The sequence below is a fragment of the Enhydra lutris genome, unplaced genomic scaffold (genome assembly GCF_002288905.1).
Source record: "Enhydra lutris kenyoni isolate GAN:26980312 unplaced genomic scaffold, ASM228890v2 scaffoldscaffold40, whole genome shotgun sequence".
Taxonomy (NCBI): Eukaryota; Metazoa; Chordata; class Mammalia; order Carnivora; family Mustelidae; genus Enhydra; species Enhydra lutris.
The window spans coordinates 15,889,979-15,917,225 of record NW_019154124.1 but is presented as its reverse complement, the minus strand read 5'-3'; the positions used below and the strand labels follow the sequence as shown (position 1 = coordinate 15,917,225).

Sequence of the window (27,247 nt, the reverse complement as noted above, 5' to 3'; positions counted from 1 at the left end):
TTATAGCTCATTAACTTTTAAGAAATAACCCAAACAAAACAACCCTATAATTTGTCTAACTCACACTGCCATTGCCCAATCTTTTAACAAGCAGGTTGTAAACCAAATCACACATGTATATATACACAGCTATTTTTACTGTGCTGAAAATGAAACAAAGTGAGACTATACAGTCTTTGAATTGGAAATGAATTTGACAAGCCCAGTTTTGAAGAACGTGCTCTATAGCTTCAGAGGACTTAGAAAAAATTCTTGTCCAAATCACCCACTCAAATCCAAGAGCAGATTATGAGGATCTCTAGGCAGGCTCAAAACTGTTTGATATACATGAAAGACTCACTCCTCTAGAAATCTTGTCATTCTAGACCCACTGTGAAGCTCCCTGTGAAGAAGGTTCACAGTGCACCCACTGGAGATTTCCTCACTCCTTGATGTTATGTATCAACTTGTAACTCTTACACTTAACTAAAGGGTCACTGGAAAAATAATGACCTAATGTCTCTATTATCTACTTCAAAAATATGTTATTAAATAAAGAAATGAAGCAAAAGGACAAGATACTAAAAAGAAAGGCACAATCAGCCAGACATTAACTTTAAAGTAAAACAGATTTAAGCTCCAGGCTATCTAAGAGAGCAAAGAATTCTGATTACACTTCCCAGAAATAAGTCATATACAAGATACAAAGAAGTTCACATGAAAGGAAAGCAGTAGGCCCTGCTTGTAATCCAACCACTTAACTCAGGGTAAAATGTATCTTAGTCCTAGAAGGATGAAAAGGGACTACAACTGTTAAAATTAAAATCCATGTGAAATGAATAGCTTCCATTCATACAAGAACGCAACACATATGTAGCCCTTCTAAATCAGTCACCAGAGATACTGCTGGGTAACACTTAAAAAGCTTTACACCAGTATCTTATATAACTGGTAAGATAAGACATAAGGTTATTTAATAGCTCAAGTGAGATCATTCTATGTAGCTAAAGAATACACGTGCACCATCTGTCTCAACAGATGTGAACCACTCACAGGGAATGAATTTTCAAACTCTATCTTTGCCTACTATTCTGAGAGTCGTATAAGTGGGAACTGGAAACCTGATTGAAAATAATAAGTCTTACCTCAATTCTGTCCTTTGTCAGACAAATTATGTTCTCATCATTTTACCACCTAAGGTATGTGTTAAGGATAATCCTCTTGCGGTCAGTAAAAAGACTCACTATACCTGGATCTGGGTCACAGTTCCCTCTGTAATCTCATCATCTGCCACCTCTGTGGTTGCAGTCATGGTCACCTCAAAGCTCTGATCATTTTCTGAAACTTCAAGAAAAAAGAACAATTCAACTCCAGAATAGTAGCAGATTCTAATTAAAAAAAAAAAAAAAAAAAGAAAGAAAGAAAGAAAGAAATCCATGGGAAAAAATATGTGACCATCTAATTTCCTAATACATTCCTTGCCATATATGCTTAACAAAAATTTATTATGTACCTGATATACATACTAGGTATTGCTTTGGGTAACGGGAAGACAGCAGTAAGCAAATGAAACAAAGTCCTACCTTCGTGGTGCTTATATTCTAGTAGGGGAAAGACACAAAATGAACCTATTTTGTCAAATGTTGATGAATAATGAGCAAAAATAAAGCAGAAAAGGGAATGTATTAGGGAAGGGGACTGAAATTTTAGGTAACAGGCCAGGAAAAGGAACAAAGATTTGAACCCAAATGACAAAGGGAACTAGTCATACAGGTATCTTGAGGAAGAGCACTTCATGTGGAAGGAAAGCCAAGAGCAAAGACTCTGAGATAGGGGCACACCTGGACTATTCAAAGGAATGATAAGGAGGACAGTGTGACCAGAGAAGACTGAACAAGAACATTAAGATACTGTGTGGGGGCTTGAAGGCCAATGTAAAGACTCTGGCTTTAACACTCAAAGAGGAAACTACTAGAAGACACAGAGTGACAATCTGATTTTTATTTTAATGGGATCACTCTGGCTCCTAAGGAGACAACAGTCTGATGGCAGGAAGGGCTACAGTGAAATCACTTAAGAAGCTAATTCAATAATCCAGGTAAGAGAATTTGGTGACTGGACCAGGGCAGAACTCAAGTGAGCATGATGAGTAGTTCAAATTGTGGATATATTTTGATTTGGGAACCAAAAGGATTTGTGGATAAACTAGACACGAAAGAAACCGTAAAGTCCAGGATGTTATGAAAGTTTTAAAAATCTGACCTAGTGGAAGAATGTACCTGACATTAATGAACTAGGGAAGACTGCGGAAGAAGCAAATGTTAGAATTTAAGAAGTTTCAGGAGCTTGGTTTTAAACACACTAGTTTGAGGCTGAACATCTAGAATTAAGATAAATTCTGGACTGGAATAAATCTGGGCATCATCACCTGAGACAGGATTTGAAACTATACATTCTAGAAAGTGAGAGGAAACAAAACAGAAGCAGCAGAAGGGCTGGGTCCTGGACTGCTCCAATTTACAGCCCGGGGATGTGAACAGGTCAGCATGAGAGACTCAGAAGGCACAGAGAGTGAGGTAGAAAAAACTACAGGAATGTGTTCCCTGAAAACCAAAGGACAAAATGTTCCAGAAAAGACGGAGTGATAAATATTATCAAAAACTATGGATAGCTCAAGTAAAGAAGACTGAAACAAACAAAAAAATCACCACTGGACTTAGCAGCAAGCTAGTCTCTGGAGACCTGGGAAGAACAGTTTTGATGAAATGATTAAGAGGTGAAACCCTGACTGGAGTGGGTTTAGGAAGAATGGAGGAAGAAATGGAGGTAAGTATATCAATTCTTTCAAAGTATTCTGCTCTAAAGGAAAGGAAATAAGTTAGATGGGAGTCCAAAGTGGGCTAATGAGATTTTTTGTTTTATTTTTTAAGGATTTTATTTATTTGTCAGAGAGACAGAGTGTGCACACTAGCAGGGGGAGTGGCAGCCAGAAGGAGAAGCAGGCACCCCACTGAGCAAGGAGCTCCATGCAGGATTTAATCCCAGGACCCTGAGATTGTGACCTGAGCCAACGCAGACACTTAAACTGACTGAGCCAGCCAGGCATCCCAGGGACTTTTTAAAGAAGAAATTATAGTAGGTTTGCAGTGCTGATGGGAATGATCCAGTAGAGAATGGAAAACTGATGATTTAGAGGAGGGGGAAGAAATGCAGCAACAATGTCCCTGAGTAGGTCAAAGGGATGAGATCTAGTTAAGCGAAGGGCTGGCTTTAGCTAGAAGACAGACAGAATGTATAGACATAGCTACATGTGGGTGTGCATTTTGTAGTAGTGGAAATCTGCAGAAACTTATCTGGACTACTTCAATATTCTCAGTAAGTAGAAGCAAGGTTATCTGCTGAGATTAACGAAGGTGGAGAAAACACTGGAGGTTTCAGGAATGTATGAAATAGTCATTTCTGAGGAGGAGAAGAAAAATCATTTGGTAAGTGTTGTGTGACTGTATGAGCCCACTTCAAGTTAATAATCATGAATTTAAAGTAAGATCACTTAGCTTGTTTGTGCTGTTTTCCAATTGGCTATACCAGTATAGACATAAATAGCCACAAATTTAACCAGGGTTGTGGTTTCACTAAAAGGCAATGAAGTGAGAGAAGGAAAAAAGGATCTGCAGGTAAATGCAAGATTAACCATGTAACAAGCTGGGTATGGAGGAAACAAAAAGTACAAGTGAAAAAGAACAATGTAAAAGTGCTAAGATCAGTGGGTCCTAGTGGGCAAAGAAAGGACTGTAAGCATTCAAGAGTATTAGGGGAAGAAACCTGGAAAGATAGGAAGCAGTGCTGGAAGTGGATCACAAATGGACTTCAGTTAGTAGGTAACAGCAAAGGAGGTAATGGGAGAAATAAACAAGGTAGTGTGGAGAACAAAAGGTAGAAGAGGCTAAGATATTGCAACAATCATCGAAATAATCACCAGAGTTCTGTGAATAGGGAATGGAGTACATGGGGTGGTAGGTAATTGCAGTAAGAAGTAGTAAGTGATATAGAATGATTAACATGAGAAGAGGATTTTTAAGGACCAGACAGATAAACTCTTATCAGCTTTATAAAGCATATAAAGAAAACTTAACTATTAAAATAAAATTTGAAGTTAAATCTTTAAGAGCTAATGATATTTACTTCCCTGAACTCCAACAAACAATGACTTGCCCATTCAGTCAGTCCCACGTGATGGTGACGGACACAGGACTTCATGTTTTTATGTGACTTTTTTTTAATGGAGAAGTTTTCCCAAGTTGATGTTATCAACATGTTTTTTACCAATTTAGAGAATAATACTTAAAGCCCATGTTTCATAAATTTAGTCTTACTATGAATATTAGGTTCCAGAATGTCCTCCAAACATGATGATGCTAAGACCCCACATGAAGCAGTCAGGAGCTTTTAGGTCAGCACAGCTAAATTATCCCACCCAGTTAAGTAAGTGAGTGTGTGAAGGATTCAGTCTAACATCGTAAAATAGAAGAAAATATCAACTGTAGTTTGAACATACAATCATGACCAAAGTACTCAACTTTAACCAAATGAATTAACCAGTCATAATTTATGTGAAAATAATCCCTCAAAAATTCTGGCTTAGTAAAATAAGTATTTTTGTTTTATTTTATGTTCTGGGGATGTAATGTACAACATGGTGGCTAAAATTAATAATACTCTATGGTATATTTGGAAACTGCTAAGAGAGCAGATCTTGAAAGTTCTCATCACAGGAAAAAACCCTGTAGCTATGTGTGGTGACAGATTTTAACCAGAATTATTATGTTCATTGCACAACATATACATATACCAAATTATTATGTTGTGCACCTGAGACTAATAAAATGTTACAGATTAATTATATCTGAGTTTTAAAAAATTCCAGCTTAGGAAATGTCCATAAAGGATTGTATCTGTACAGACAGGCCAGTCAAGTTTTAAGACTGCATCATAACCTAATGATGGTCAAATCAGCAGTTGAAAAATCATATGAATCATCACTAGAAGGAAAGATCATTTAATTACAAATACATTATGTTTGTGTATGTCACTGGAAGCAATATTAGTAAATACTAGTAATGCTAACATTAACAATATCTTGGAACAAAGTCTCACAGTAAACTAATATAGCAAATGGTTTCTTTTCTATTTAACTGAGTAAGAATAAACTGTACATAAAAAGTACACATAGACTTTGTGCAGGCAAGGTTTGCCATGATGAAAACCTAATCTTCGTTTTTTCCAACAGGATGAAGATATGATTTTGCTTGATACCAAGAGCAAAGTTAAATTTCTCAAGAACCAGAATGGCTGGGTATGACCTTAGACAAGTTCTCATACCTCTCTGTGCCTTACTTTCCTCATTATAAAACAGGGGTCATAATACCTACTCTACGGCATGTCTTCTCAATGAGGGCACGGGCATACGTGCTTCTGGGCGAGGTGTGGGTGAAAAAAGTATTCTCTTTATTAATAAAACAATAATACATACACACATACTTAAAAAAAAAACAAAACAGTGTATCCGTGGTATTACATTTTCATGGGGGAGAGCACAATCAGGAGAAAACTACAAAAGTTTGGGGTGGGGAGGATGACAACAATTAAAAACAAAAAGGCTGAGAAGATTAAAATAGGAAGTATATGTAAAAGCATTTAGAGCCATGCCCACTCATTACGTGTTAGTTAAGAGTTGTTTTGACTAAACAAAGAGAAAAATAATGGGTCTAAGTCTACCCTGAAATGCCAATTAGAGCTCTTGCAAGCTAAAAGCTGATTTCAAAAGGGAACTCTGCTCTTAACACATGGTGACTTACGTGGAAGTGCAACAACTGATATGCAAGGAGTAGAATCGTCAATACTCTGATCATCCTCAGAAGACAGACAAAGCCTTTTATGTGGAGGTTCAGTACTATCTTCTGAGTCTATTTCATCAGCTTCTAATGAAACAAAATAAAACAAAAATCTCAAAATCTTCAAACCAATGAGGAAAACCCAAAATCTCCAATCGGTAACTGTAAAACCACCTTATCAATCTGCTCAGTTAACCCAATTATGCAGGTAGGACTCCAAATGACACTGCCTTCTCTGTCCCCACTGCAGAACCTCAGCTCCTACTCTATGGCAAGAACTATGAGAACTGAGGTGCCACTTTTTAAACATCAAGCTTCTGTGCTAACGACCCGTTTTTCCAAATATTTCCCACGTAAAGACAAGGGCTGGTTCTTTAAACCATTCACAAATATTTACTGAATGCCTACTATGTGCCAGGTGCTGGGAACAGAACAATGCCAGATACTCTTCCTGTCCAGAAACTCACAGGGTAGTGGAGGAGATGATTAAAACGACGATTTCAAAATAGTGTTCTAAGAGTTATGCAGGTGGAATGAGGGGAGAGGCAGCTAATTCAGACTACAGGTGAAGGAAGGTTTCCTGGAGAAGGTGTCTTAAACTGGAAAGAACTTGAATGAACAGATGCCGGGGTAAATGATTATTACTGGCACTAGGAATAATTATTTGCAGTGACAGCGAGGTAGGAAAAGCTTAAGGTCTGTAAGGAAAAAAGCCAGCTGTGAATTGCTGAGACATAGATCTATGAAATGAGGCAGGAAGTGAGGTTGGAAGGAAAGTGGAGATGATGGGAGTCCATCACTGTACTCTGAAAACCATGGGACACTTAAACAAACAGAACTGCATTACTCAGTATTATGAGCAAGGTCATCAGCAGTCTGGAAGATGAATTTGAGTGGGTAGATGCATTAAAAGGCTACTAGGGCCTCCCAGGTGAGAAATGAGACTCTGAACTAAGAAAGGGCGACTTGAGACAAAGGAAGCGATGGATTCAAGAAACAAAATACTATCAACAAGTCTTCATGATGGAATGAATGTAGGAGGTGAGAGAAGGGTTTATTCCTACCCACATTTATGATCTGGGATACAAAGTAATGAAACTGACTGAGAGAACTAGGACTGAGGATTTTGTAAAAGAATTCAGTTTGGAACATGTGAAATTTAAGGTGTCTGTGAGAAACAAAGAATTCAGAAAAAAGAAGTTGGAATCATTTTAATAGGTAGGTGGTAACTAAAATCTATTGAATAAAATAATCAGAAATTAAGTATTGAATGAGAAAAGAAGATAAAACCTAGGTTGAGCAAAGATAAACTTAAAGCAAAATAAAAAATAAATACAAATAAGGAATAGTAGAGAAGTGACAACAAAATTACAAGCCTCAAGGTTATGGAATCTTAACTTTGTACAGATAATCATATTAAATCTTATTCAAATAGTCACATAGAATCCTCTAAAAAACCTGACAGGACTACTTCTATATTTTCTAATGTACTACGTACACTGCAGGCACCAAATGATATCAAAGAGGAAGTACATTACAGTTAATCAATCATCATCTTTGTAGGCTCATAAGATTGTACTCATTCATAAAGTAGCTACAAGACTGAAAGTTCAAATTTACAGTAAATTCTAAAACTACAAATATATTAAAAAAAAATAATAAAATATAAATTAAGGTTAATTCATGATCCAAAGAGAAAACCCCCTTTTCTACCATCCTGGCCTAATCTGTCTATCTGGGTAACAGGTATCAAAGGTGACATAAAATCCAGAAATTCAAAAAAATCCACAATTCTACATCAGCAAGTTCTCCTACCATTCTGGGGGCAATGAAGAATGAGGTTCCCGTCTGTGTCCTGAGTCAAAGTCACAGAGTTCACAGTTTCTACTGTTACTGTGTCAGAATCCTCTTCAACTGTGCTCATACTCAAATCTGTAGAACAGATTTCAGATTTAAAACATTATTTACAAATACAAACAGAGTAGCCTCCAACTTCCCCCTCTTCCCCACCAAAACACCCCCCAATTTATATCCACTACAGTGTTCTTTATGTGAAACTGCAATGACAGTTCAGACTTCAAAAACTGTTTTTCAAAAGGTTATACCCACTATTTAGAGTGAGATGTAGTAATCTCCAAGAATCTGACTTCTCCAATCAAAAACCTACAGCACTTATTTTTTAAATGGACTTGGTTTCACCACGTCCAATGAAAATGACTATTCCAAGTTGTCTTATCCATAAAATATGTCTCATTAGCAAAACTCTCACCACTATTTACTGGCAATTTTGTGATACATTCAAATAGGTGTTTAACTTCTGATTCTTTCAGAAGATTCATTAAACCTTGTATCTTAGAAACTCTACAATAAATCTAATTATTTTTCCAAAACACTTCTTACAAGTATTTAAGCTTTATTATCTGAAAACTAAGAACACTGTGGAATTATCCCATGTTTTTTTTCCATGATATTAAATAAGCACATACATCCATCACTGACCAAATTACCTTTTTTTTTTTAAAGATTTTATATTATTTATTTGACAGAGACCACAAGTAGGCAGAGAGAGAGAGAGAGAGAGAGAGAGAGAGAGAGAGAGAGAGAGAGAGGAGGAAGCAGGCTCCCTGCTGAGCAGAAAGCCCGATGCAGGGCTTGATCCCCGGATCATGACCCGAGCCGAAAGCAGAGGCTTTAATCCACTGAGCCACCCAGGCGCCCCCCAAATTGCTTTTTTTAATGGATATGGAGGTAAGTCATTTTTTGGAATAGAGAACTGATTTTGTTTAAAGTGCCTTGACTGCTATTTTACACATACATTATTTTCCTCTTGTTCAGACAAACTGAATGATCAGTCTCATAATACAAATACTTCATGGCTGACAGGAGGAAATGGACTGAATTAAAATCAAGGGCCTGTTTGAAGTCTTTGGGGTTCATCTTATAATGCTCAACGAAGTTCTTACCTCAACACTCAATTTTGGTCTTGTCTACCTACTTTTTACCAAATAACAGAGGCCATAAGCTTTAATATATACTAATCACTCAATATTTGGCTCCTATATACAACATCTTAGTCTGTTCACATTTTTGCCATTTACTCAAGTGTATTTTCCCTTGGCAGAAAAACTTAAAATCTATTGACATGTACATGGTGAAGATCCAATGATTCACTCAGGTCTTACTCCACAAATTACTGTTTTAATGGACATCAATCATTTAACAATAATAAAGATGACATTTCCAAAATTAAAGATAAGTAGAACTCATGATCTAGTTAACACCAGAATTTGCAAAACACAGGTGAAGTCCTTGGAACAAAGGCAGGCTTACCTAGAAAATAGATGAATCAGGTATAGCCCTTCCCACACAATCAAGTCGCTTTCCCTTAGACACCAGCATCACCTTCATGTTATCCAGACTGCTTCTCTCCCATATTCTTACCTCTGCAACACTCTGAAAAAGTAAAAGCGTTACACAATAAGGCTTAAATAAGAACACACAAATGTGTTCTGTCAATACACTCATGACACTCTAGCCTCAAACCTCCGTGATGTCTCAACTAGAAAAGAAATGACAAAAACCAGAATTCTTTTCTAAATAGATTTCATTTTAGAAATCAAATCAGCCTCTGAAAGTATTCCCCACAGAAATGATGAGATCCTGTACTTATTTAGTTTATAGGCAGTTTCTCAACCCAAGCTGTCCCTCAACAGGCAAATATTCTCAGAAAAAAAAAAAGAGGTTCAACTATGCTACTGGCTCAATGAACTACAGAGTATGTGTAACCTAACCCCGGGTGTAGAGTACCACAAATACTACCAGGAACTATATTTTTCTTTATATAATTTACTAACACCTCTTTATACATAATACTGTATTTCATCTTAAGGCATTAAAAACTGTGTATCTGTAAACAATCCTGTCTATGGATCTGTGGAAAAAAAGAAACCCTAAATAATTGAGCCAGAAAAGGTCAATTACAAGCAAGCTCTTGAATCCAATGTTGTTCTTATTTCTGAATCCATTAAATTTTCTTAAAAGGTTGGTTAGTAATACTTTACTGCAGAAGATGGAGAAATTCAATGTGAAAAAAAAGTCATCCATTAACTTATCAAAAGCAGAGTTCACTCTCTTTGGTGTGTGTGTGTGTGTGTTTATAAATGTGTATACACTATAGTGTGTAAGCAATTTATATCCTGCTTTTTAGAGTTTATTCATATTAAAAAGTATGATGAAACCAAACTAGGTATCTAACTGAAGTTTTCGGAATCACGTAAACTTAAACCTCATAAAAACCATGACATTATTTAATAATTGCCCTATCACTGGACATCTGCGCTGTTCCTAAGTTTTCTTTTTTTTTTTTTTTTTCTTAGAAATTTACTTTATTAAGGGGTGAGAAACAAAGCACAAGAACAATGGCTATAAAGAACAAATCAATAAAAGGTGACATGCATTTTTGGAAAACAAGTTTCTCCCCAGACTTTAAGTTTCTGGGCACACAGAGGGTACTTGCATGGGAGTTTAAATGTCCGAGGAAAATGGGGGATGGCTAAGAGTTTGCTGTGACTGATCTCATTTATTACATCCTGCTTCTTTCCCAAAGAAAATACAAAGACAGTGGGGAGGGAAAGGATAAGTAGTAAAGGAATTCGGTAAGCAAATGAGTTCCTAAGTTTTCATTTCCTTAAAACATACTCAAACATTTATATACTCTATTTCCTTAAACAGTATTAATTAGTGGAAATTACTACATAAAAGAATCTGACTTTTATGTAGTAAAAATTTAGAGCTTTTTTAAAAAAAGATTTTATTTATTTGAGAGAAAGAGAGAGAGGGTGCATGAACGAGAGCACAAGAGCAGGTTGAGAGGCAGAGGGAGAAGTAGACTCCCCACTGGGCAGGGAGCCAGATGCAGGCGGGATCCCAGGACTCTGGAAACATGACCTGAGCCAAAGGCTGCCGCTTAACTGACTGAGCCACCCAGGCATCCCAGAACTTGGAACTCTTAAGAAACACTGAGACAGGGAAACTGTAAGGGACCTCATGAAAAGAAAAAAGTGTTTTTTTTTTTCTTTTGTTCTTTTTCGTGCTTCTAATTTTGCTAGGCCCTGTACCCCCACCTTATACAGGCCTTAATGTATGTCCTCCTCGTAAAGGTCAAGGAGTTAATGATTTCTTTGAAGTCTTCCAGCACAACTGGTAACATCTAACTAAGGAGTGACTAGACGAGGTCCTCAGGAACATACTCCAAACACTGGGGACAAGACCCCAGGCTCCAGGGCCATTAAGTGACTTAAGGAGGACACCTGAGCACTAGTTGCTGTTTGACCAGTTCCTGGATACCTGAGAGGACATGTACACCAGACCACTGCCCTTAATAACAACTCCAGACTGGCAAACAAAGCTGAGACTTTTGCCCGTTTTCCTTTGAGTCTCCCTTTCCAGAAAAGTTGTTTGAATTTATATCCAAGCCACTAAGGTAGAAACTCTATTCTTGGCAACCATTTTTTTTTTTTAAATAAAAAGAAAGCATGAAGCAAAAAAAAAACAGCACAAGAGTTCATTTGATAGGTGCAAAGTAGTCAATGGTTTAGTGTTTTGATCAATTTCATCAGGACCCAAATTAGTCTAAATCTAAGAAAAAATAAAGGTAGATTTAAGACAATATAGAGATATGGTAAAATAATACCAGAAAAAAGGAGTCCGAAATGGCTAGCTGAAATAAAGTATTTAATTCTTGACAACCATTGATTATAGGTAATCCTATGCAGTATACTAGCTTTAAATCAGAAATCTAGGTTCATTTTTAAAAATTTGGCAACTGAGGTTTGAGCTTAGTAAATGGTTCTAAGGTGATCTGCAAATTAACAAGCATATCTGTTCCATCAACAAATATTTATCCCTTACCTACAATGTATTAGGCACTCTCCAGGCACTGGGGATACAGTGGCCACTTATTTTTATTAACTGTCTCTAGCTATGGTCTTGACTCACTTTCCTGAGGCCTCTCCCACTCTCCACTGTAGTTAGAACTAGGAGGTCAGTGTTATTTATTAATATTTAAGAAACTAATCTGGTTTTACTTGAAATTTATTTTTAATAGGTAACACATTTACATACTTCAAAATTCAAAAGATAAAGGTGGTTATACAGGGAAGTCTGCTTCCTGCTCCAGTTCCCTAGTCACCCGGTCCCCTATAAGTAAACTCTATAAGTAAATTTCTGTAAGTTTATAGTAAACTCTTTAAGTAAGTAAACTCTTCTATAAGTAAATTCTTATCAATTTCTCAGGCTTCCTTTCAGTTATTTTATGCATATGTAAGTCAACATAGCCCTTCCTGCTACACATACTCTTTACAGAAATAGTATCATACTATCAACACTGAACAGTACCTTAATGGCTACTTTCCAGGGCTTCAGCAAGATGAGGAGACACCACTACAAGAATGTGATTGAAAGCTGATTAGTAATAGCAAAGTCCCTAAAGTGGAGCTTGCTATGGCCTGTTGCAGGGCAAACAAAAACAAAAACAAAAACACAAAACCCCCAAAACCCAGCAGCCAGTATGGCAGAGGCTTTCCATAATGAAGAGTAGCTGAATTTAAGGTTGGAGATAAAGACAGAGGTAGATCTCCCACAGCCTTCCAAATCCTTGGGCGGTTTTCTGTTGGGGAATATAATTTACATTTTTAAAAGATCACTTAGACTGCAGAACGGAGAGTGGATAAGCAAGTTATGAAGACAAGCTGTTGTCTAAGAGAGGACTCTTGTTGGACTGCTGACAGCAGGCAAAGGAAGGAGACTGAACAAAGGATATATTCTGGAGGCTGTGTTGACAGGATCTGCTCAATGAAGAGATGATGGAAATTAAGGAAAGGGGAACTATCTCAATCCCACTCCTAGGCTTTAGGCTTGAATAGCTGATTGAGTTTGGGGGCACTCAGATGTGTATTATGTATTTTTATTACTATTAGTAGGAATAATTAACATTATAAGGTATTCAAATGAAGATATCACATTGACTGTTGGAAGCTGCAATTCAACAAGGATTAGACATATCAGACAAATGAGTTAGTGTCATGCAAATACATTTTTTAAAGATTTATTCATTTATTTTGGCGGGGGAAGGGCAAAGGGAAAGGGAAACAAAGTCTCAAGCAGATTCTGACCTGAGTGCAGAGCCTAAGGCAGGGCTCAAGCACAACCCTGAGCTGAAACTAAGAGTCAGACTTAACCCACTGCACCACCCAGGCACCCCTGCAAATAATTTTTAAACATAGTATCACCCAGAGAGCTTAGGTAAAACAGCTTAGATTCCAGTTCCAGAGCACCCTTTAACAGGTGGAAATCAAGCTATATATAAGCAAGCAAAGGAGAATGAAAAGGACCAGCTAGTGATGGAGAAGGAAAACTAAGGTGTTAAGACACACAGAGTGTTTTTTCTTTTTTTTTTTTTTTTAATTTTATTTGTTTGACAGAGAGAGAGAGAGAGAGAGAGATCACAAGTAGGCAGAGAGGCAGGCAGAGAGAGAGAGAGAGAGAGAGAGAGAGAGAGAGAAGCAGGCTCTCCGCCGAGCAGAGAGCCTGATGCGGGGCTCAATCCCAGGACTCTGAGATCATGACCTGAGCCGAAGGCAGAGGCTTTAACCCACTGAGCCACCCAGGCGCCCCAACATACAGAGTGTTTTTCAAGGAGCATTAAGTAGTCAACCATGGCAAGAGAGAAGATCATGGAGATGTGACTATCTGATCTGTCAATACGGAGAACGTTGGTGGCCTTAACAAAAGTATCTGAGGTATAATGGGGACAGCAGCCCTACTGGAATATGTAGAGAATTCAAGGGAGGGAGACAAGACAAACAGGTCTTTTATGAGGTTTAGCTTTCAGGGCAAGTGAGAGTACTAGGTACAGTAATGTCTAGAAAGCTGTTATTTAGAAAAGCACATCTATACTGTATTCTGATAGGCCTATGAGAGTATCTGAGAAATGCTGATGAATAAACTTGTGATAGTAAGGTACAAAGCTGAGTATTTTAGTGCCTTCCATTCTAATTCATTATACATGAAACTATGTTTAACTTCTGGACTTGTTCCTTATTTGGTTTATAGGGGAAATGTATCAGAAAGATATCTTCCCTTCATTCTCTGTAAAGGGTTATATCGTGTGTACTATTTTTATACTAACTAGAAACGAGAAGAAGAAAAAAATTTTAACAGCCATCTTAACTGGTGAAATGGCTTTTTAGCAAGTTTCCATCCATCATTTGGTGGGTCTCTTAAATAGCAACAGTATAGTAATAAAATCAAGAGAACATGTGAAATGCAGTATAAAACATTTATAATGAAAAATGTATTTGTGTTCATTGAGAGCTCCCAATGAACGAGAACCCTATTTAACGTAGAACGAAAGAACAACTCTGGATCTGGTACTTAATACAGAATTTAATTAAAGAAACGAATCCTTCATCGTGCTTCACTCTAGTATTGATGTAAAGTTCACATTCAATGGATTATTTTAGGACTGGTATTTCCATCCACTAAATCTACACAGAGGCCTAACTCATTTTATTATACATTAAGTTTAATACAATGAAGGTTTACGGTAATCCTGTGTTAAACAAGTCTATTGGTACTACCAATAGCATTTGCTCATTTTGCATCTGTGTCACATTTTGATAACTCTCACACTACTTACAATTTTTTCATTATTACAGCTCACGCTTGAACAACACAGGTTTGAACTGCATGTATCCACTTACATGTGGACTTTTTACAATACAGTACTGTAGATGTGTTTTCTTCCATTTTTCTATTGTAGGAATACAGTATATGATACATAAAACATACAAAATACGTTTTAATTGACTGTTAGTGGTAAGGCTTTTGGTTAATAGTAGGCTATTAGTTTTTGGGGGAGTCAAAAGTTATACAGGGATTTTCAATCCTGGCCTCCCCAGGGGGCCATCTCCCCTAAGCACCCAACACCTGTATATTGGTTGTGGCCATCTGTGGTGATTAAGACTAGCTGAAAACTCAGATAACATTTTGTAACAGTTTTTCTTAAGTTTGCACATTGGCTCTGACATGCTCTTGCATGCTTTTAAATGAACTACAGTAAGTATAAACCTAACTTGTACATGCCCTGAGAACCAAAAAATTCATTTGGCTTGTTTTATTGCAACCTTTGCTTTATTGCAGTGTCTGAAAATGAACTTGCAGTATCTCTAAGGTATGCCTTTAATGGTCCTAATTTGCTAAGTAAAGTGTCAAGATTTTCCAAAAACCATGACCAAGACAAATGCATTTTTCCCTAGTTTGGGAATTAGTTTTGTAGATAAATTCGTATCCGTTTCTGACTGTCTAAGTGTGGGAGGGCATATTTTAGTGGAGATCATGAAAAGCACAGGAGCTAAAAGTTGCTGACCCTACAAGCTTGGAGTCGGGATTCTACACTGAAAGATATGATAAGACTAAACATTATAAGATACTTTTATACAGGGAAATCAAGCAAGCTACAGAACTTGTAACACTAGAATTTTATTGAATGAGTTGACTGAAAAACACAGATGCAAGGTTTCTGGCTCAAGGCCACATTTAATTTTCGGATGTCTTTTCTTAAACCAATATAAGGAAAGTTATTCATATATTCCACTGTAACATTTTGTGATGATCTTCCAAACATACTGTCCGTTCTTTTGAACTTTTTCCTGCACTTACTTTATTGGGAGTATTTTCCAATAGTTCTACTTATTTTTCCATAGCATTTTTAATGGGTGCATGCTATCTAAATTTATCTAACCATTATCCTATAAATGAACTTTTGAGGTTGTGCTATTATGAAGACCCCATACTGACCACCACCGTATCTATCATTGCATGTAATTAATGCCTTAGGAAATGCTTATAAAGTGGATTTCCTCCAGAATATGTAATAAATAATTAAATGTTTTAAGATATTTTGAAATAAAACTCTTTGCTAATTAGAAAATCTTAGTGAAAAGAATCAAGATCAAATGCCTGTATCCTGAACATGGGTACACAGATCGTTGGCAGAAGAGAAAGATGCAGAACACTGATTTTATTTAAGACAGGAACAGGACACTTCATACTGAGGTTGAATGCTTTGGATGGTGGTTCCAGGCCCCTGGGGATTTGCTCTTCTATACACTTTGTGAAGAATTTGAGAAGCAAAGCTATAAAGAACATAAAGCATACTAGACTAAGGTAACTAATGATCCTAACAGCTTAGTTTTGAGGTGGCAAAATATGACTACACACCGTGTCAAAATTATTTGTGCAGTTTATTATAAAAGGCTTTAGTTGCTTAAGCTGTTGATTTCAACTACAAACTATTTTCTTCTTAAATTTTATTTGAGAGAGCCAGAGTGAGTGAGCACACAGGCTGGGGGAGAGGCAGGCGGAGAGGGAAAAGCAGACTCCCCACTGAGCAGGAAACCCTAAGCAGGGCCCAATCCCCAGGACCTGGGATCATGACCTGAGCAGAAGGCAGACAACTGACTGAGCTACCCAGGCACCCCCAATTAACCAACTACTGAAAAACAATGTTATTATCAAAGAGAATTACTTGGTAGTATGGTTCATTTCAAAGTGCAGCATTTCATTCCTGGTTTGACAATAAAATCATATTGTTGATTAAAAAGAAAGACTATTTTTCATGCACTGCATGATTTAAGAGCTTATAATCATGTGTATTTGGCTACATTTAAAAATTTTATCCATTCAAAATTGAGCACTTTATGCAAGGAACCATCAGAAACTTTTTAAATGGAAATACATCAAATTATCTCCATAGTCCTCTGATTTACACTGATGTTTACTTTTAAAGCACACTTTCTTGACAGATAGTAACATACACATAAGCAGTAAATAAACATAATGAGCATTTCTTTTGCTACATAGTATGTGATGGTAAATAAAGATTACTGTAGACAACCCAGTGCTTGGAAGAATGGCCTGACAAGAGCGTACATAACCAAATTGACAGCTTAAAAAAAATTAAAAAAGTATCTCCAGTGTGCTTTTTCCTGACAACTTCTTTCTGGAATTCAGTCATGGAATGGGGTATATTTCCACAAACTTGAAGCAGCAGACATGATAAACAGGTTCCTTCTTTTATTTATCTTTATGGAATCAAAGCAAAACCTATTTGTGATTTCTCTTACAAGAATTCTCTTCACAAAAGGAAAAGAAGGGGGGGGAAATGATATGAAAGCAAACAAATACCACATACATTTAATGAATCTATCATTTAACAAAGCAATAAAGTTATTAACTTTCTCAGGTCATTTCCTATCATTTGAGGATAAAAAAGGTTTTGGAACTGAAATTGCACAGCATTTAGAGGTACACCAATTGCTACGCAAACCTTTTATATGGAAAAAAAGTATTACAGGTTAGGGCAGTAAGAGAAGATTGACTATTAAAAACAGAACTCCATTTTAAGAAGATAAACATCCCATAAGTAGCATCTAAGACATAAAAAGTACAACTCTTCCTAAACTTCATTAGTGTTCTAAAGTTTTGCTGTCCCTGCAACAATTACAAATGTTGTGTTCAAAATGATCTAGAAGCTCAGTGTTTCAAAAAACACTTTCCAGCCCTCCTCAATTTTTAACATCAATATGCCAGGTTGTAAACCCCTAGGGATGCTAGTGTTTCACATTAGTGTGTTCATCCTCACAGGTGTTAACTTAAGCCAATGTACTTAATGGAGCATGACAAAAGCAACTGTTTATAATAACGTGGAGTTATTGTCAGAACATACAATTTTATTATAACATTAATAAAAACTAGGGTCTGTAGATGCTAGAGAGATAAATGAAGTGAATTAAAAAAAAAAGAAAAATAAGCTTCTGCTGTTTGTATTTCAATTCTAACCAGCAATATCTAACCTTACAAATACACTTCTCTCTCCCATTGCCTCAGGGTGAAATCAGATAAACCTGCTGTCTTAAACAAACAAACAAAAACCTTAAAAAAGGGAACTTAAAAAAGATTCAAGGACATCTGCCTTCTTTTGATAGAATTCTCTATTAGTAACCACATCCCAGCCATACTCTGCTTTCAAAGATCAAATCCTAACTCTAAAACATTCTTGTGATTGCTTCCCCTCAAAATATTTCTAAAATCTTTACGTTCTGAGGAAAATACTTATACGATATATATTTATTTGTCTAACTGCTCAAAGTATGAACTTAAAGTTCTAAGCAAGTATGCAATGCCCGGTACTTACTGATGAAGACAGGGCAAATAGCATTTGGCCCCACCATCTAGCTCAACTGCAATCAAATAGTCAGATGGTCATGCAGAAAAGGCAGATTCTCGATCAGTCCCCAAAAGCGTATTTTGGGGTAAGCCTATCAACTAGTTAAAAAAATTTTAAAAAGATAAAAATTAGCTTCTTGGTGGCACAGAAGTATATGGAAGTAAAAATAATGAGATAAACATGAAGTGTATTTTTCATAACTGTAATTTTTTTCCATACAAATTCAAGCTGTTTTGTCCCTGGTGAATGAAAAAACAGCAACTATTCTCACACCAAATTTTTCTCAGACAGCCTATTTTTTGGTAAGGAGCTGCATATTTATTTTTTCCTAAATCTTAACTACATTTCTGAATCTTAACCTAATAAATGCGCTTTTATCACTACACCACCAGAGTAAAACGCTAAGTTTTTGGTATTTATCGCCAAAGAATCTTTAAATGTTAAAGTGGTGGTAATTATTCAAATTACTAAAAAAACAAACAAACAAAAAAACCCAGTAGTACTAAAAAGATTATTAGAAACAACTTTAAAGCCAGATCAAATAAAGAACCACCACTGAAAAATATGAAAACCTTTAACTAAAAAAGAAAAAAAGATATCCCGTTTGTAAAACTTTCAACACAATGAAGAATAGTTTCTTACTTGGGCTGGAGCTTAAAAGCTATAAATGGTTAATCGCCTTGCACGAATTAAAAATAGAAATAAAATTAGGAAAAGATTAAAAAAATTTTCCAAAGGGCATTATTCTATTCTTAAAACACGGCATATTCGAAAGTCACCCTACAGACTATGAATTTTGTCGGATGTCCCAACAAGCAGCCTCGCCTACTGTCAAGAGGAACACGACGATGAATCAAGTTACAATAAGAGCAACCACACACCGAATTTGAATTTCCAGATTCAAACATGGAAAAAGAGAGGGACTACTGACTTACATTCCATATAATTTTCACCCTCTCCTCATCTTCGCCGAGTATTTTTATTATGAAAACAGATGCTGTATCATTCAACTGCATGGCACGGCACTTGGCCACCTCTACTCCCAAATCTACGCCAGAGACTGGGTCAGAACAAAGTCTATTGTAAAGGACAAGATGACTAAAAAATTTAAAAACTTCCTCAGAACTCAGCAAAATATGACAACTACTACTCTGCAGACGCCTTTTACGGTTCTCCGCTCGACGAGGACACTCTCCCCTCCGCAGTCAGTCCTAGTCCCTTGTTTTAAGAGAGGCTGACCGAGATAGTGCGGCCAGCAAACTCGACTGCCTCTGCATGGGCCTTCAACAGCAGAGCTAGAACGAATCCCAAAAGATGGAAGAGTCTAAAACGCAAACAAGGTAAAAGAAAAAAAAAGGGGGGGGGGACGAGACCCGCCCAACTCGCTCAAGCCCACCTCTCCTTCACTAGACCACATAAAACCGAAAAGGTAACCAAAAAAACCCCAAAAAGGAACACCACGAGAAAGCAACTAAGGCTTCCTTACTCTCCTCATTCTCGTGCCCAATTCTCTACCGAAGCTGCCGGCCCACCCCACCCCCAGGGGTCCCGGCGCCATTTAGCTCCACCGAAGCCGCCGCCATTTTCCGCCCCCGCCGGATCGCTGCTGCGCCTCGGCGGCCGCTCACTACCCGACTCTGTAGCCCGAGCCACCAACGCGGGCCGGGCCCTGAGAGGGAGGGCCTGGCCTGAGCGTGCGGGGACTGAAGCTTCAGCGTCATGAAGGCCCAGCTCCGACCCCGCCCGCGGTGCCCGAGTGCCCACAGCCTGCGCCGGCCGGCGGGAACACGCTAGCAGCAAGGGGGCCGGACAGGCTCCACTGGGCGGAGCGGCCCTGGCGGCGGTTGGGACCTGAAGGTTCCATCGCACTTACTTCCTGTTTTGGGTCCGGGCACTTTGGAAGAACCAGGATGGAGGCTCCAAAAAATACCAGGATGGAGGAAGCAGCCACGGGCAAGAGTGGCTGCAGCTGGAGTGAGCGAGCGCGGCGAGCCACCGGAAACGGAGCTACGGCCGCGCCCCGCCCCCAGCCCCCGCACGCTCCCCCTCCCGCTCTCCTCTCCCTTGGGACTGCCCTGCGTGGTGGCTGCTCGCGTCACTTCCGGCCAAGTCGGAGCGCTCTAAGTGCCGGGTTTTTGGAGCTTTGGTACCGGTCGGTGTGGTGGTTCTTTGTGGTCCGCCCTTCTTCTCTCTTCCTAATAGGAAATCGCGGTGCCTACAGTTCTGCCGCTGATGCTGTGAAGGAGGTCCATCTTTCTTGGGCGTAACTGTGGTCTATCTGGCTCGGGGTGGGGCAGTTGGGCCCAGCTGGCAGTTTCACAAATTCGCTGTGTTCCGGAGCCGATACGGCCGGGCGTGGAACGGAATAAGAGCCTTGTCTAGATGCAAAAGAAAGCCGGGAATTTTGTCTGGCTCCTCACGGTGTGCATTGCCATAGGCGCTTTGGGCGTGTGGTGCGGTTCTAGTCAAAAGTATCCTCTGTGAGCATAAGAAGATTCTCCTCTAGGGCACAGGCCGTCTTAAACCACTTTTTTCTAAGCCGGCTGCTCTTCAGTTGCGTGGGAAACTTTTAAGAAGGACCAATACTCGGGTCCATCCTCTGGACCGTGTATTAGAAGCTCCGTGAGACCCAGGCAGAGAGTCAAGGCCTTGGAAATCTTATGGTGGAATGGTCCGAACCTGTTACCACTATATATGATTCCAACCTCATTTTACTTGTTTAGGAAACTAGATTCTTGTAGTCTTTCGGTACTGAGTTGACAAGAAGTTTAAAAGTTAGACTTAACTAATGTTCTTGCTTCCAACAACTATGTGTACACTCAAACTATGTTGTCACAAGGGTAATGTAGTCATCCTCGGTCGTAAAGGTCAAGTAAGGCTGTGGAGAATGTGAAAAGGTACTCCCAAATTGGTCCTAAGTAGCTAATGAGGTTAATAATACTTAGTAATCCCGCCCCCCCATTATCTTAGCCTGTTTTGATTTTTCTACACAGTTGTGGTTTCCTTTGACTACAAAATATTGTTGAAAGACTTTGTGGAAGGGACAGTAATTCACAAAGAAACATGGGGGGGGTGGTAAAAATCTACACAATGAAAAGGGCTTAGAAACATAAATATTTAGATTTTAACCCAGATGTATATAGTTTTCAGCAGTAGTCCACATAACCATGCTATTCTTTGGGGTAAAAGAATTTCTCTGTCATAAACGTTGGGTTTCACAAAAGGAGCGTAAAACAATAATGAGATACTATTATATACCTACTAGAGTGACTAAAATAAAAACCACAGACAGCACCAGATTCTTGTGAAGATGTGGAACAGGAACTCTCATTAATTGCTAGTGGGAATGCAAAAGGTTACAGTCACTTTGAGAAACAGTTTGGCGGTTTCTTATAGACCTAAACATTCTTACTATAAGATCCAACAATTGCTCCTTGATATTTACCCAATGAGTTGAAAAGTTGTGTCCACATAAAAACCTGCACACAGATATTTATAGTGATTTTATTCATAATTGCTAAAAACTTGGAAGACGCCACGATGTGCTTCGGTAGGTGATGGGGATAAATTGTGGTACATCCATACAATAGAATATTATCTAATGCTAGTAAGAAATGAACTATCAAGCCATTACAGGATATGAAGGAAGCTTTAATGCACATAACCAAGTAAAATAAGTCAATCTGAAAAAGTCACATACTGTATGATTCAAACTATATGACATTCTGGAAAGGGGAAGACTGGAGATAGTAAAGATCAGTAATGGCCAAGATTTAGGGCTGGTGAGAGGAATAGATGGAGCAGAGGATATTGATATTAAAATGGTAGATAAAAATGCTTCTATATTAAAGTCCACAAAATTTACGACACCAATAGTGAACCCTAATGTGAACTATGATCTTTGGGTGATAATGATGTGTCATTGTTGGTTCTTTTGTAATAAATGTACTACTCTGGTGGGTGATGTTAATAATAGAGGAGCCTACAAATGTGTGTAGGTGGTATATTGGAAGTGTGTAGCTTTTTTTTTTTTTTTAAGATTTTATTTATTTATTTGACAGAAAGAGATCACAAGTAGGCAGAGAGGCAGGCAGGGAGAGGGAGAAAGCAGGCTCCCTGCCAAGCAGAGAGCCCGATGCGGGACTCGATCCCAGGACTCTGAGATCATGACCTGAGCGGAAGGCAGAGGCTTATTAACCCACTGAGCCACCCAGGTGCCCAGAAGTGTGTAGCTTTTAGTTTTGCTGTGCATCTTAAACTCCTCTAAAAAAAAAAAAAAAAAAAGTCTATTTGAAAAAAGAAAGAATGGAAGTGAGAAATAAGCCTTTGGACTTGGACGACATGAGCCAGCATTTTTTGAGTGCTTATGTGTCTAATGCTTCACATGTATTAAACTCATTTAATGTTCACAGGTGTTAGATGCATCAGTACAGTTATTACAAATGAATCCTATTTTAGACAACCAAAAACAAGTGAAAAAATGTCCGAGGGCGCAGAGCAGATAAGTGATAGATTCAGAGTTGAATCCTCAGCTCCACAGCCCATGCTTGAACTACAACTCTTTTGCACTTCACAAAGTACACTTTGGCAACAATCTTTGTGGACATGTTTGACCAATTTTCAAAAATAAATGCCAGAAGCAGCATTTTATTCCATCTAACTTTATTACCAATTTGAGGTACTCTGTATCCTTTTGGTTACTACATATATCACTCAATTTTTAAATGAGTACATAAGTAATATGTAAGCAAAACCATGAGGTAGGATTGTATTGGGGAATAGATGTTGAAGTTAAACCCGAGTATACATCTTGGCTTAATTGCTTAGTAATGGGTATGATAGTTCACTGCTCAGCTTCATTTGCCTTCAATATATGGGAATAACAAAATTTACCTCCCAAAATAATGGGATGCACTGCACAGAGCCTGACATGTGTAGTAAGCATTTAAAAATGAGCCAGAAAAGCAATTACTCTCAATTATTTCATTTAATGAAATAATAACTACATATGTAAAATTGTTAACATTAACATTTATGAGGAAGTGGCTCCTAATTAGCTACATTTTTAATAAAGCATAATCATGTAGGATTCTTTTTCAAGGCAAGACAGAGTGGTATCTGAATTACAGTCTGTCCATTGTCTTCTGCAAAAATTTGCAGCCTGCACTCTACTGCCCTCTGCTGTTAACTCCCTGAAAAAGTCAAGCCCATCCTCATAATTAATTCTCCCTTTCTGGCTGAGTTTCTTTCATATCTACCTTTTACAAAGTCAGTTAGTAAATATTTGGTGAAGACAAATGAATTTTAATAATAGTTTAATATATAATTTTAAAAGAAAATTCAACATCCATTTATGATAAAAACAGTGGACATAGAAGGAATGTACCTCAACATAGTAGAGGCCATATATGACAAGCCAACAGTTAACCATATGCAGCTGTGAAAAACTGAAAGCTTTTTCTCTGATATCAGGAACAAGACCAGAAATACCCACTTTTACCATTTTTATTTAACCTAGTATTGGACGTCTTAGCCAGAGCAATTAGACAAGAATAGGAAATAAAAGGCATCTAATTTGGAAAGGAAGAAGTAAAACTCACTATCTGCAGATGACATAGTATATATATGAAGTCCTGAAGACTATAAAAAAAACTATTAGAATTAATAAATCAGTAAAGTTGGGGAATACGAAGTCACACAAAAATTGGTTGCATTTCTATACACTAATAGCAAATTATCAGAAAAAGAAATTAAGAAAACAGTTCCATTTACAACTGCATCAAAAAGAGTGAAGTACCTAAAAATAAATTTACCAAGCACGTTAAAGGCCTGTGTGTTGATATCTAGGAAACACTAATGAAAGAACTTAAAACAAATAAATGGAAGAATATTCCATGCTCATGGGTTGGAAGGATTAATATTGTTGAAGTGTCCATACTACTCAAAGCAATACACAGATTCATTGAAATCCCTTAAAAATTCTGATGGCCTTTTACACTGAAACAGAACAAAGAATTCTAAAATTTGTGTGGAACCACAAAAGACCTCAAATAAGCAAAGCATTCTTGAGAAAGAGAACAAAGCTGGAGGCATCATGCTCTCTGATTTCAAACCGTATTACACAGCTGTATTAAAACAGTATGGTATTGGCATTAAAAACAGACCCATAGATCAATAGAACAAAATAGTGCAGAAATAAACTCATGCATATATGGTCAATTAATTTATGACAAAGGAGTCAAGAATATACAATGTTTAAAGGACAGGCTTATTAATAAATAGTTTTGGGAAAACTGGGCAGCCACATGCAAAAGAATGAAAGTGGGCCACTATGTTACATCATATATAAAAGTTAACTCAAAATGGATTAGAGACTTGAACATAAGACCTGAAACCATAAAACTAGAAGAAAACCTAGGCAGTAGTCTCCCTGACGTAGGTCTCGGCAATGATTTTTTGAACCTGACACCAAAAGCAAAAAAAAACAAACAAACCCAAAAGCAAAGATAAACAAATGGGACTATCTGAAACTAACAATCTTCTGTACAGCAAAGGAAACCATCAATAAAATGAAGAGGCATCCTACTGAATGGGAGAAAATATTTGTAGATCATGTATCTGATAAGGGGCTAATACATGAAATATGTGAAAAACTCATACAATTCAATAGCAAAAAACAATCTGATTAAAAAATGGGTAGAAGAGGGCACCTGGGTGGCTCAGTGGGTTAAAGCCTCTGCCTTCGGCTCAGGTCATGGTCCCAGGGTCCTGGGATCCAGGCGCGCATCGGGCTCTCTGCTCAGCGGGGAGCCTGCATCCTCCTCTCTCTCTGCCTGCCTCTCTGCCTACTTGTGATCTCTCTCTCTGTCAAATAAATAAAAATAAAATCTAAAAAAAAAAAAAGGGTAGAAGATCTGAATAGATATTGTTCCAAGGAAGACACAGATAACCAACAAATACATGAGAAAATTTTCAACATCACCAGTCAGGGAAATGCAGATCAAAGCCACAAGGGGATATCACTTCACACTGTTAGAATGGCTATTATCAAAAAGATTAAAAAAAAAAAAAAAGCATTGATGATGTTGGTAAAAGGGAACCCTTGTGCACTGTTGGTGAGAATGTAAATTGGTGCAACCACTATGGAAAACAGTATAGATGTTACTCAAAAAACTAAAAATAGAATAGCCATATAATCCAGCAATTCCACTTCTGGGTGTTTATTGGAAGAAAACGAAAACACAAAAAGATCCATGCACCTCATATTAATTGCAGCATTACTTATAATAGCTGAGCTATGGAAACAACCTTAGTGTCCATAAATGGATAAGGAAGATGTGGTAATGTAATATTACTTAGCCATAAAAAAAGGAAATCTTGCCATTTGTGACAATACGGATAGACCTAAAGGGTATTACGTTAAGTGAAATAAGTCAGAGAAGGACAAATACCATATGATTATATGTGGAAACTTAAAAAAAAAAAAAAACCGAAAGGCAACAAAATGCCCCTTCCACCCCAAAACAAACCTGAAGATCATAGGTATAGATATCAAATTGATAGCTGTCAGAAGTGATGGGTATAGGGTGGAGAAATGGATGTACTTAAAAATTTTTTTAGTACTAAATAAAAAAATAATAAATTTATTATAATCACACCATATTATCTTTAACTTGCATAATCATTGTAAGGACTATCCATAATGTAATTTGAAAACTAGGGCAACTTTCTGTAGTTACACATCTAGGTTATTTCTACCTTAGTACTTTGTAACTGTATACCTACGGAATGCAAGAAATTTTTAATATTATCCTAGGATTTACCTAATTAGGAATTAAATATTTTGTAGAAAAATCATGAGAATTAGTCCTATCCCAAATAGAAGTTATATTATAAAAGTATTTACAGCTGAGTTACGGTATTTGCTGCATTTGCTAGTTATGAATAACTCTCTTGGACTCTAGATTTTTTTATAACACTTTCTTGAAGCTCATCATGATAGAATATTGATGAAATTAGCTTTCTTTTATGAAAGATTGATATATTAGTGCAAAAGGTGTTTCATATACTGAGAGACAGGTTCTGTGGTTCTGTGATCCTCTTGTATCTTGGATGATGTGAAAGAGATGTTTCCAAGGGCTTTTGTTCAAAGTACATGAAAAATGCAATTACTGAGTAGTCCATTTTCTTTCTACACAGTTTCTGAGTCATGTTAATACAGTTTGTGGGTTACACTGGAAGGCTTTCAAGAAGTTCTGGACATCTGATGGGGATTCCTATGCTAATAGGGGAAAGAACAAACTGTCCCTAGTTAGGCCCACACATCAGGCTCTTCCAGGTCCTCCTTCATCTCACATTTCTCCTCTAAGTTTTTCTCCGGGGTTTATGGCATTCCATCTAATACTCCTTTTTATGCCCTGCCTTTTGGATCAGTGTCTCATCTCCACGCTTTCTAAAATCTCTCAATCTAGCCACCACCTCTTTATACGCTCCTCACCTTTTCTCTTGCAGTAGGTCTTTACTGAGACTTATTAATGGAATATTAGAAAAATTTGGTTTTTCTTTCAGTTAGGAAAATGGAGAACCAAGACTTTGGGTACTCCCAGCAAGTGAGGATAAAAGTTTTCATTCTGTCCTTGAAATTTTTTTGTGCAAAATAAAACAGTTAAATTACTTGACTAAAACTGGAAGAATGTCTGGACCCAGATTCAAAGACCCGTTCCTTTACAGTCTGTCATAGGAGAAAGAAGGAGGATATACCAATAAGCCAGTAAATCATTGCCAATTTTTGCAAGTTCTAAGGAGGACACAAATTGAATGCTCTGAAAGTGAGCTTTCCATAGGGTGTTCAGAGTATGGCATTCTGAGAAGACATTTAAAGAGAGACTGGAAAGATGAGAAGAAATGAACATAGGGGTAAAAGGGTAAAAGGTGGGAGAACATTTGTCGAGTTAATATGGGAAAGAGTGTATTTGTAGAAAGCAACTGGCCTCTATAATGTTTATAAAAGGGAAAGAGCACAGTGTGAGTAAGGGGTAGGCTCAGTTTCTCTTGCAACGTTAATTCATTTTTAAGTCCTCTCCTCTAA

General features: G+C 37.6%; 1 protein-coding gene across 2 annotated transcripts in view; it reads right to left on the bottom strand.

Moving 5' to 3' along the window:
- LOC111155300 (cyclin D binding myb like transcription factor 1) overlaps positions 1–20,176 on the bottom strand; it is a 46,822-nt gene extending 26,646 nt beyond the window's left edge. Inside the window, exons 1-5 of one of the 2 annotated variants that reach the window (XM_022515440.1) lie at positions 20,033–20,176; positions 9,201–9,323; positions 7,686–7,802; positions 5,835–5,957; positions 1,229–1,323 (exon numbers count right to left, since the gene is read on the bottom strand). In XM_022515440.1, the coding sequence (XP_022371148.1) occupies positions 1,229–1,323; positions 5,835–5,957; positions 7,686–7,794 (327 nt within the window). In that variant the 5' untranslated portion in view covers positions 7,795–7,802; positions 9,201–9,323; positions 20,033–20,176. The remainder of the gene's footprint in view (positions 1–1,228; positions 1,324–5,834; positions 5,958–7,685; positions 7,803–9,200; positions 9,324–20,032) is intronic. The other variant, XM_022515441.1, reaches the window with a different exon arrangement.
- Positions 20,177–27,247: the final 7,071 nt, after the last annotated feature.